Source organism: Pleurodeles waltl, chromosome 8 (genome assembly GCF_031143425.1).
Source record: "Pleurodeles waltl isolate 20211129_DDA chromosome 8, aPleWal1.hap1.20221129, whole genome shotgun sequence".
Lineage (NCBI taxonomy): Eukaryota > Metazoa > Chordata > Amphibia > Caudata > Salamandridae > Pleurodeles > Pleurodeles waltl.
In genome coordinates, this window is record NC_090447.1 from 1,248,334,638 (window position 1) to 1,248,347,092 (window position 12,455).

General features: G+C 44.6%; 1 protein-coding gene across 2 annotated transcripts in view; it reads right to left on the bottom strand.

The window, feature by feature from the left end:
- Window positions 1-12,455, bottom strand: part of PDS5B (PDS5 cohesin associated factor B) — an 813,886-nt gene that overhangs the window by 274,429 nt on the left and 527,002 nt on the right. For both annotated transcript variants that reach the window (XM_069205557.1, XM_069205556.1), the window contains exon 24: window positions 7,364-7,487. In XM_069205557.1, coding sequence (XP_069061658.1) covers window positions 7,364-7,487 — 124 coding nt within the window. The remainder of the gene's footprint in view (window positions 1-7,363; window positions 7,488-12,455) is intronic.

A 12,455-nucleotide genomic window follows, 5' to 3' on the forward strand; every position in this document is an offset into this window, starting at 1 on the left:
CATTAGAATTGGCAATGCGCCATTTATTTGCTGCATTCCTCTTTAACTTTCTCCCCATGACCTCCATCCTCTTCCTCTCCTTGTCTGGAGGAGGCTCCGATGTTGAGGGGATGTTCACCCTCTTCCATGACGTCAAGGTGATGATTGAACCCCTGGCACTGAGCCCTAGATCTATGCTAGGTCCTTTGAAGAATATTTATATTTTTTTCCACTCTAGGAGTCACAGTTCTACAGGTTGTGGGTTATTTGAAGGCCTCCCTTCCTTGATCAAGGAAGCTACGCAGCATTGGCAGGAACTGGTTCCTGGCTCGTGATGGCAAGAGGGTTTCTAATAGGAAACAAGACTGTAGTATTTCTTCCTCCAACTGCACTTCACCCCATATTTGTCTGCAACTTCTTGATTACCTGATTATATACCCTAATGTCGTCTGGGGGCGAGGGCCTCCATAAGTAAGAATCTACACCTTCCTCTCAGTGAGTTAGTCACCAGGACCTGCCACTGAGACTCTGTGTACTTGGATTCCTCTGAGCCCTGGTACAAGCCTCCTACTTGTTACTTTTCTTAGAAGAGTTCTTTCTCCTCCTCCTGAGACTCTAGTGTCCCAGGAGGTTCGATTTCTTCGACTTCCTATTCTCCTTGATCCTTTGGTGTCAATGTTTTTTTTGGTGAAATTTGAAATCCTCTTAAGGATTTTCTCGATTTCTGAAAACCGTTCTTTGGCATCGAGGCTCGACATCGATTTGATCTTCAACATTGAAGATTCTTTAAAGAACACATCAGTTGTCAAGCTTCAGTGTTAATTCCGAGACGTCTCCTTTTTTGATATAGAAACATCTTCCCACTGACCGTCGTTCGGTGACTGAGTCTTTTCTGGAGATTCTTCTCCTGCGTTTCCCTTTCAAGAGATCTGAGGGGGTTCTTTTTCTCTGGACCAGCCCTCTGGTCTACGAATGCTTTACCCAAGAGGCTACCCTTGCTGCTCCTTAGTCTGATCTTTGAGACTTGGGCAGTTATTTTGGGGTTGAAATCTCTCTCACCTCTGGTCTCTTGTTCTTCTTGGTTGTGTGAGTTTCAACATCAACGATCCTTTGGTCGGCGTCTGAGGTTTCCCCCTCGGCGCCTTCAGCAACTGTTTCCTCCTCATCGCTAAACAGACTCAGGTCGCTCAGGGATGTAGTTTTCTACTGTCCCTGCATGGTTTAGTGTGTCCTTTTCTGCTTCTCCCTGGTTCTCAAAGTCTTTGATCAGAAGACAGCGCAGGCATTGCAATCTTTGCCTCTGTGGTCAATGGTTAGGCAGAGGCTGAGGACCAGGTGTTGGTCTTTCTGCATAAACTTGTGGTGGCAATTTGGGGAGAACTGGAACAGTCTCTTCTCCATTAGGCTGAAAAGGGAGCCCCCTGTCTGGGTATTCTCTAATTCAGTCAAGTAAAATTGTCTCCTTTGCTCTAGACTTCCCTCTGGTATCTCTACATCACTGGTGTTCTCCAATTTTGGTGTTAACTTTTGACGCTCTTCTCGCAAACGTCTTATCAAAACAACTTCTTCCTTGAGTTGGGAGAACCTTCAGCCAAGCACCCAGACTCAAAGGCAAGAAAAATAATAATCTGAAGGCGGCGACCAAAGGTGGGAGCTTAAGGGGTAGGTCATACAATGTCACAGGGAGTACCAAATGGGGGATCTGTTGACTCCCAACAGCAGAAAGAAAAAAAATAGAAAGAAAGGAAGGACTACAAACGAGTGGAGAATTCCGACCCAACCACTAGATGGCGAAATAATGCTGAGAATGTGAATCTAGAAAAGATGCATGCTGCAAAACTGTTAGTGTAGTTGACATGGTAGGGCGGACTGGCCTTTGAAGCACAATGCGGCCTGCTATTTTGCAGATTCGGTCAATGGCCGACTCTGCCTCCTCATTAAAGGAGAGAGCCATAGAAGGGCATGATTATTAGCATGGACTAAACAGCGCTGTTAGAGCCTGTGTATATCATCCAGGCGTGTCTCCCGATGGCTGCACTTGAGCCAAAAGCCCTGTCAGGGTAATCTGTGATGGCCAAAACCACAGCAGATGTCATCCTGGATAGCCTGGGTGAGGACTGGGCACACTTTTTCAGGGACAACAGACATGTGCAATGCCTCTTTTTGTATGATCACCCCCAAGTTTTTCAATTGATGTTGCTGTTTTTTCTACTCAGAGTGCACTCGTGCTAACCAGACATCAGTGCCATTGCCCTAACCCTAAAGTATATGTTGAATTGGCTATACCCAATTGGAAATGGCTAACCTACTGTTAAGTCCCTATTAAATGGTACCCTGGCCATGTAAGTTAGAAGGGTACTCCAAGGCTTGTAGACTGATTATGCCACCCTGGAGGTCCCCCCCCCCCACCCCCCCCTTCCTCCCAAGTAAAACAAGTCTCACAGTCCGCCACTACATACTGGTAGAGCAGTCGTGCAATGCTAGCCCGTCTCTGCCACTAAAAGCAAGGGCACAGCCACCACTTCCCATATATGTGTGTGTACGTCACCCTTATGGCAGGCCTATCGAGACCTAAAGGCAGGGTTCAATAGAGGACACAGGCAGAACATCTACTTTACATGTCCTGACAGTAACGCGCAAAACAACTATTTTTAATCTGGAATTACTTAGTGGCCCCACTGGCGAGTACAGGGTTACACCCTGACCCCTCAGCTGCGCTAACTCCTGAACGGTGCTATCAAAGTTGGCACACCAAGGTATCAATCAACATGCTACATTAAGCCCGATTTGTATTCAAGTCAAAATTAATGTAACTTGTTGCAGCGTGTAGCATTAGCAACGCTGCCAATTTGTTGCCTTTAAAACTCCTGTGCCTTCCCGGGCACATATGGGTCCTGTTCCACAAGACCACTCTCTGCCCTCTTGGAAAGACGCACCAACAACATTAAGGAAGGACAACAATAAGGGATTGCAGACCATGGAGGTGTCACCTTCCTTCTGCAGGAAGCCACTTGGGTGTTAGCCTCAAAAGGCAGGCTTCAAATGTGAAGCTGCCTTTGAAGGGCAGATGAGTAACAGCGGGGGGGAAGGCTGCCCCATTGCTGAGGTAGATAAGTTATCACAGGGACAAGAAAGGGCAAACCAGCTGCTAAACCAACTTCCCCAGGGGTGCGTAGCTCGGGGGTGGGCTAGTGAGGTAAGCGAAGAGACTTCAAAGGCAAGGCCAGCCCAGGGACACACCAGCTGAATTAGTCTGCTGGGGCAATTTAGTAGCCCAAAGTCTGCAAGCCGCTACCAACACCGCCGTGCTGCACCAAGGACCAAGACCCAAAACACAGTGGCACCCCAGTTGGCTGAATCCGGGTGTCCTGTCGAAGAAAAGCTGGGACCCTCAGAAGGAGAGTTATCGACCCAGGAAGAACTGGCCTATGACCACAACAGACGACTGGTTTTCCCATTGTAACTTGACTTCAGCCAGACCAGAGAGGACTTCGTGGGACATCAACCCTGAAAACAAAACACCCCTCTCACCATCTTCGTGGAACAAGGAATCCCTGCAGGAAGACCCTCATCAACTGCATCGTATCCCTAGCATCCTTAGAGTATCTTCAGCACACTTCATTCCTTGCATCAAGACCACTCCCATGGGAATCCTTTGCAATGTGGGTAACATGCCTGGAACTGCTGAAGTACTGCTTCACATGTGAAGGTAACTGTTCATGAGGACTTAACTGGTAGCCCTGACTGGATCCCTGTTGTAGTTGGGCACTCCAAGTGCCTTTAACCGACTGCAGTGATATTTACCTAACTTTTCCTTGGAAGCGTTTCTAAGTTTCCAATTCATTGATTTTGCCAAGTCTAAATTCTTTTAAAAATACAGTATACTTTTATAAATTGGTGTCCGATTACTTGACTGTTGTGTCAAATTCCTCTTCAAATGTTTTGGTGCTGTTTAAATGCTTTACATTTGTTCCTCTGTTTAAGCCTTGCTGCTCAGCACCAAAGCTACCCAGGATTAAGCTGAGGGTTTGACAGACGCAACCTAAGGGTCCTAAAGGGATTGGTATGTGTATCACATAGCGAGGTTGCACTACTACAACATATAATACACCCCATTTCCTCACAAGAATATAGTGCCAAGCTTGTTGAAGAATGCACATGCTTCCCACAAGGTTTGATACAGTTTGACTCTGAAGGGTTAACCTGGTTTGTTTAATCCTGTAAGACTAGGAGTTCAGGAGTGGGGTGCAGAGACAATTTTCCAGATGGCCGGAGGCTTAACGGTAGTGTTGTGCTATCTCTCTGTTCACTGAAAGTCTGTAACAGGGTTTTGCCCATAAAAAGAGGAGTGTATCTGTGAGAGCTTCATTATTTTTTTGCACAGGCTGAAACACTTCATTGAAGCCATTGGTCTTCACATGCATAGTGGATAACTTGAGGTCTGGAAACTTGGCCTCCCTTCCCATGACCATGGCGAAGATGATGCTTCCTTCAGTTGTAGGTCTCAGAGACAAAACTAGCCAAGTGTCTGGTGAGGAGTCCAGGCCTCCACCATCCTGAAGGTCTTCATACCATTTGTCATCTCCGTATGTTTAGACAAATTAATTCCCATCATCTTAAGTACCACTGTCAGAATCCACTGCAAATAAAGTATGCACATTTAAGTCCTCCTTTAATGTAAGGACAGAGTACTGCAGTATGACTGATTGCCCAAAAGCAGCAGCCTAAGAGTATCAGATCATGGCCTTTATGAAGGTCGAAGCAGTACAGACTCGGAAAGCACAATTGGGTGAACTTTGTCACTGTGCATAGATTATCCATGGTCTGGAGGGGGGGGTGCAAAGATAGGAATCAGTCAGTGAAACTGATACAGAACCCGTATCAGGTCCAGCTGGTGCAGAGAGTTGCAGAGACTTAAAGGGGGCGCTTCAACTTAAGGCCTCTGCGGTTCATTGACCCTAAAGGCATGGTTGAAAGAGGTGGTATTGTGCCAAAGAGCTGCAGCATGGCTTTACTAAATTATCTGATGTGCTGTAGCATCATCAACGGCCCTGTAAATCTGGGTTGTTTTGGGACGATGGAATTGGCTACGAAGGGGAAACAGCTTCAGAAGCGAGAGCATGTTAATGCCCTCCAACCTGCGATCAAGTTTGAGAGAGGCAGGATGGGCTGAAACCTGATTGGACTTTGTTACCCAAAGACTTCAACCAAGACTATGACCGGCTTAGGGAGCTACTTCAGGAAAGAGGTCTTCCCTTCAACTTCCATTGGTCACGGTGTGGAGTTTCGCGGCGTTTGATGACTCTGAGCTTACCCTTATGGCCCTGGCTAGCCGTGGGGTTCATTTAGGCGCTGTGGCCTTGGAGTCTGTTCCAACCACAGCCACCACAGGCAAGCCTCATGGGGATTTGTCAAAGACATTTGCTTGCAACAGTCCCTACAAGGTTTTAGCCCTGTAGCTCTAGGAGATTACATTTTCCCCTTGCACACTATATTTTCAAATGATATGAGAAGAAAGGGTCTTGTGAAGAGACAAACGGTAGCTCTGGATCAGTGTCTGGTAGCACAGGAAGAAAGGAACTGACATCATCGTGCACAATTGAAACCTATCAATGGTTCTGTACATCACTTCCAGAACGGACAGGGAGCAGCCGCATGACACCACGTAACGGCCCGCAGAGGTACGGCTGAAAAGTTTCTGGATCCAGTCTTACATCTGCAAAATATTATAAAGATAGGATAACTATGGTGAGAAGTATCTATCAGAATTCAGTTTTAATACACAGATGAGATCAAATGCTTAATTGTATAGGTCAACCGGACGTAAGCTACGAACGTGTGCTGGACAAGGATGGTGTTGAGTAGCCACATGTACGGTAGTTTCCTCATCTATGTTCCCTCCAAAAAGGCTGTTTTGATTGCCCAGAGGCAAGGTGTTCAGCAACAAAGCTTTCCCGAGAGTGGATTTCTAAATAGACGTGTTTATGAAGATGCTGCATTTTTATTTGATCTGGGTAGAAGCACACCAGCAGTCTGCTTTCTGAGGCTTTCAACAGCATTGCTTCTTGTCCTAGATTTGTCGTAGTTTGGACTCTTGCTCTGAGCAAGACTGCTGGTCTCAGGATGACAGTACTTTCGTTTGTAGGTGACTAGGTCTTTTCCTACAACTAGTTGTAACTGTTGTCCAAACCATACCGGCTTACTAGCAGTACCTCACCAGAAACACAATAGTAAAAGGTGATTTGTAGCAGTCGCTTACGCATGGACTCCAAGTACGATATCTCAGGGTTGTCGTGGTTAAACGGAGATTACCCTTTTCTCATAGATTATGTATCATACAAACAAAGGCAATAACACAGATGCAGTGAAGTTATAATAGTTTTTATTCAACATAACTGCAATTTGTGATTAGTTGCATGAACTGCAATGATTAGGATAATGAATATACCAAGCAACAATATTGTGAAGAAGAGAGTCATTGTTATAAAGACCCTACCATTGTGCAATATATGAAAGAAATATATGTATATGTAAAAGATGGAATAAGCCCTAGTACCCTAAGGAAAATAGGTCTAACCTCCTACCTAAAGGAGAGCTGGGTTCGTTAAACCTAATCTGCCAAAGTCGTGTCTATGAGAGGAGCCCCCAACCCTCGTTACCTTGGAATGAGGTCTCTATCTCAGACTCCGCAGGGACACGAAGACTGGGTCAGCGTCAAGATAACTGCAGCATTGGTATCAGCGATGGTGGCGATGCCCTCTGGTCGGAATCCCTCTGATTATCTATCTAAAGTGTGTTGTATTTATACAGATCTACAAGGTCCCCTGACATAAATGTTATTCATAACAATAGATAACAGGCATGCTTGGGATGGCAATTAATATCAACAATCACTCGAAAGTATAGAGAGGGAAAATCCCTAAGTGTGAATACCTACTGTATGTTTGTCTTTCGTGCTTGATCTTGACGCCTTGGCGCAGTGACACTGATAATAGAACCCATAACAAGTGGCCTAACTATAAACAAGGCCCCCATCTTAAAGAAAATAAATAATTAAATGGGCTAAGACAGAGCAAGCTAAGTAGGTTAAAAGTCACTGGGTGACGGGGGCACGCGTTTACAAGCCTACGGCTAAGCTAACTCCTGTTATCCCGTTAAAACAAACTAGGATTCACTACAGATTGATGTTATAATCTGATAAATACATATACGATTCCAACAATTAAAGACATGCAAAGCTTCAGTAAAAGCAAAATTGAAAAGAAAACAAAAAAACAATGTGGTGTACGCTTACTGCAAATAGTTGACTGTCAAAGTTAAACAGCATACACAATAATCACCATACCGAAAAAGAACCAACACAAGAATACAGCGTTAAACTTACATTAATAACAAGTGCACATAGCTGATACTGATCCAGCGTAATGATTTCATGGTAACAGGGTTCCTGCGCTAACTTCACTATAGCACTCCCAGCAGCAAGCCTCAGTCGTGACATGTCTGGTTTACTGCAAAAAAAATGGAGGTGGAGGGAATGAAAAGCAAGCTGAGATTAACCTCTTATCCCATAAAACTCAGTAGCCGATATATGGGTGAGCAATAAATTCAGAACATGCTCCAATGAAAGATATTTTATTTGGTCATTTGAATGATTCAGTGATAGTATTTCAAAAACATATTCCAATGAGAATGCGGAGTTAAATTTCAAGTCAACACATACATTAGTGCTTGCTACATGACTGCTGTATAAAAAAAAATATATATAAAAAAAAAAACAACAACATTCTTTAGACATTATTTCTAAGAGACGCAAGTGCCACAAAAATAGCAGAATTTAAATGGGTATTTGCATAATTATAGCATTTAACTTTACCTAGAGTAATTATGATACACCTGAGGGCCTTCAAAAACGTCACAAAAACACACAACACGGAAAATGTCTCCACAATAAATGGAAATCACTTGAAACTCTTTACACCCTTGAATGTTCTTTTCCTCCACGCTTGATAGAAATCTTTAGTGTTTTCCTTGTTTCCCCCTGAGGTACAAAATACTTGCATCTGAGACCATCGGTCAACAAAAAGAAATGTAAAGGGAAGTGTGTGTCCAGATGGATTGTGGGCTACAGCGCGACGCAGAGTTGAATCATTCTGTTTTTATCAAAATAGACAAAAACAGTTTGCCAAAGTTCAACAGCGGACAGTGTAATATGCACAGTATGTTAGTGTCCTGTCGGATGTTGCTAACTTAATTGTTCGACAGTTATTTAGCTGCATTACTTTAGGAAACTATAGCGCCTTGACTTGGACACTTGTGGAAAAGCTTGTGCTTTTCTTAAACTGAGCTTGACAGGCATTATGATCAACATTAAAACTCTTGATGGCACTCATACGCTGCTTTCTGGGGAGTAACCGCCTGCTAATGAAAGCAACAGGCAGGTCATGGCCATTGTAGCAAACTGGACTTCTTTGCACATGCCCCCACTTGAACTGCTAGATGCTGTTTTTGACCTGTCAGTGTACTGAGGCCTGATAACCAGGCCCCAGTACCAATGCTCTTTCCCTTAAATTATATGTCAAATTGCACAGGGCAATTGGCAGCACCTTATCACCCCTGTGAGTCCCCAGTAAATTGTACCCATGGTACCCAGAACAAGGGTGGTGAAGGGGGTACCAAGACTGCAGTACTGATTGTGCCACCCCAAGTAAAAGAGAGACTGCAGAGATGCCATGTCAGCCTGCACAAGCAGCCAGCTGCTCGAGTGAGACTGCCCACACCATGTCAGACCAAGTCCCTGCAACGGCCCATGGACAGGTCAGTCACCTCAAAGGCAGGCCCCTCTAGCACTGTTCCATGAGTGAAGGCATCTGTGCAGGAGTGCATATGCTCCTGTGCTGGGATATAAAACGACCAGCCTGAATAACTGGCGGTCCATTGGATAACATGGGTTGGCATCTGACTACTGCTCAGATGACCAGATCTGCAATGGTCCAGCCAAATACCATCCTGTATGGTATCAAACAATATGCTTTTTAACCCTGAACATGATGCCCATTTTTAGGATTAAAAAGCAGATGTTCAGGTAGCACCTGTACTGTACTGTTTTGGCGGGCTCTCCTGAGCCGGTGCCACCACAGACAAGAGTCTGACCTCCTGCCAGTGGTGCCAGCACCTTGGCAGCACATAAGACAAAGGGCCTGGGCAGGAAGGAGGTCACACCTCTTCCCTCCCAAGCTGGATAGGGCAGTGAGTCTCAAAGGCTTACCTCGCCTATGATGTGCTCAGAGCCCCCCCCCCCCCAGCGGAGGGCACAGACCTTCCTGCCCTACCCGGCTGGGAAAGTGGGAAATTAGCTGTGTAGGAGGCGTCCACCTCCCTCAAACTAGCCATACCTTTGAGGTGGGCTACGAGGTCTGCACGGACAAGGAAGGGTTCCGCCATCTTGGCAGACCCTACGTGTAGGAAGCTGGCTCTGTGTATACTATATCAAAGTGAGATATAGTGTACACAGAGTCCAGGGGTTCCTCAGATGCTTAAAAGGCATTATAGTGTACTGATAATGCCCATCTGGGGTTGAGAATGCTGATCCTTTCTAAGCTCCAGGGGTCAGATCTGTATGCAAATACCCTGATGTGAGATAAAAAGTACTGAGATATTTGGCTGCCCCTAACCTGTTAATTCATCAGCCATAGGAATTGGGTGTGCATGCATTTTGGTCACAGCATTGAGGCCACTATAGTCCACAAAAAAATCTAATTTCTCTCTTTCCATTCTGGGTGCGAGGTTTGGGGACTAAGAGAACTGGGCTGGCACAGGGGATCTCAGAGTGCACAATGAATCACAATTACAGCATTTTATTTATTTTCAGTTTATGATAAAACGCAACAATCATCCCGAAAAGGATATCACAGCTCTAAAACAAGCCAAGTAACATAGGTAAATTTACTGAATAGGGTAGAATGGTCATTATTTTGGGAAGAGCCAAGTTTTCAGCTTCGTTCTAAATCTAAGTTGGTACAGTGGAGGTTTAAAGGCAGTAAGCTCCAATAAGTGGAAGCCAGAAAGGTAAAAGAGTGGCCCCCAGCTCTTGTTTTTTTCCCACTCGTTTTGTTTTAGCAAGGGCAAGATTCTCAGTTTGAAGACTTCTTGTGGGAGTATAGAACTTCAGTTTGGATCAGAGAATCACAGGACCTGTGTTATAAAAGGCCCTATGTGCATGGCACAAAAGTTTGAATTTAGCCCTCAGGTGAATAGGAAGTAGTGCAGGGTGATAAGGCAGGCAGAGGCCGAGCTAAACCTACCTTGGTTGCATATGAGTTTAGCAGCTATGTTTTACCTACAGATGAGAAAAAAGATGGTCTGATATCCCGAAACAAAGGGCATTACCATAGTCCAATATGCTTACTAGAAAAGCCTGGACTATGGTTCTACGCCAGTCATCTGGAATCCAATGAAATAGTTTCTTAAGAAGTTTCAACAGACCGTAACATTTGCCGCAGGTAGCAATAACTTGCTCAGACATTGTTAAGGACCCATTAATCAAAAACCCCAGGTTGCTGACCACTTTTTTTGGTATAGAAGCTGGCCCCAAGGAAACTGGCCACCAAGTTGGGTCCCAAATATCATGGGCATCTCCCAAAAGTAGAATCTCTCTGGCAGTTAGATTCTGACTGTGATTCCTCATCCAGCTGGCTGCGTCCTCGAGGGATCCAGAAAGGTTATGTCTGATTTTCTTGCCTTGATCACCTACAGAGATGATCAATTGTGTATCATCCGCATATGAACAGATTTCAAAACACCACTTACACACCAGCTTAGCAAGGGCTACAACATACACACTATTTTTTAGAGTCAGGCTAAACAATGAACCCTGCAGAAACCCACTCTTCAAAGTGTGGGGAGAGGACCTAATAGTGTCCAGCTGAACTGAGTCCTATTGGACAAAAATTAGCAAAACCACTGTAAGACCGCTGAGTGTAGCCCAGCCTCATGAAGCTTATAAGAAGGCTGTGCGAGAGTGTCAAAAGCAGTCGACAGATCTAGTAGAATCAGGGCAACAGCTTTGCCATGATCTACTTTCAGTCTTACGTTGTCTAGGACTGCAAAAAGTGTGTTTTCAGTGCTATTCTTGGGCTTAAAGCCCATTTGAGAAGGGTCAAGTATGTCGTTTTCTTCTTAAAATGCTGTCAACTCACTATTAACCGGTCTTTATAAAACCTTAGACATGTAAGTGAGTTAGGAGATGGAAGGGTAGTTTGAAAGTACTGAGACGTATAGTCCTGCTTTCTTGGCTAGGGGGAGAGTCTTTGTTTGCTTTCATGTGTCGAGATAAATTACATTTTTGAAGGAAATGTTACAAATAAAAAGTCTGGAAAAAATAAAATGAGGACAAGGGTCAAGCGGGGAGCCTGATTTAATTTCCACGTTGTTTTTTCAACCTGCTTGCTCAATAGCTTAGCAAACTCACCAAAATGTACTGTAGTATCAGGATGTGGCCCAAGTCAGTCATAATCTAACTCTGAAAGACAGGGTTGAGGAACAAAGTTGGAATAGATGCTATACATTTTGTTTGAAAAATATTTAGCAATATCTTCATGGTGGAGGGCTGTGGGTGAGATAGTTTGTAGAAGACTGACTGGCTGAGAGAGCTCCTTAATTTTAAAAGGTTTCTTACTGGAACACTGGTTATCGTCTGTTGATGATGGGCATTTAACTGCTGTTTATAAGCTTGCCGATCAGTGTGGTTTCTCAAGAGGTGCCAAGTTTTCTCTGTTAGTTTACATTTCCTTTTCTCACATTTTAACTCAGTAGAATACCAAGCCTGAAAAGAGTTTTGTCTGTGGGATGGATTTGTGTTCCGAGGAGCACATATATCTAAAGATTCAGAGACAGCAGAGTTAAAATCTACTAGGGAAGCATCTAGAGACATACCTGAATCGAAGATGGGGGGGAAAGAAATGCTTAGTAAAAGTTTCGGCATTCATTTTGCGCCATGACCTTTTAGGCACAAAGCAGGAATTGGGGGTCTGTTTTTGTTTAATCGGACGTGAAATTGAGAAACTAATACTAAAATAGTTGGACCAGGTTAGAAGCACAATATTAATGTTCTAGTGAAGTGCCTCTGTTGACATAGTCCCCCCCCCCACCTCGTTTTGCCTGGTTTCTGGTGTAATTTCGACTGAAAAAGCACTGGGTTCCTGCCTACCAGGTTCCTAATGATAGATCTCTTTCCCTCAAAACTGCACAGTTGTTTTCCCAATTGACAAAACATTTAGCATCCACTGTAAGTCCCAGGTAAATGGTACCCCTGGTGCCTGGGTTACTAAGGAGGGCCCCAACAGGCCACACTAGGGATCCCTCACCAAGCACGACAGGCTGCCATTGCAGGCTGTGGGTCTGGTGCAGACAAAAGTCAAAACATGACATGGTACACAGCCTGCGTGCCATGTTCCCTAAACACTGCATGCAATATATGT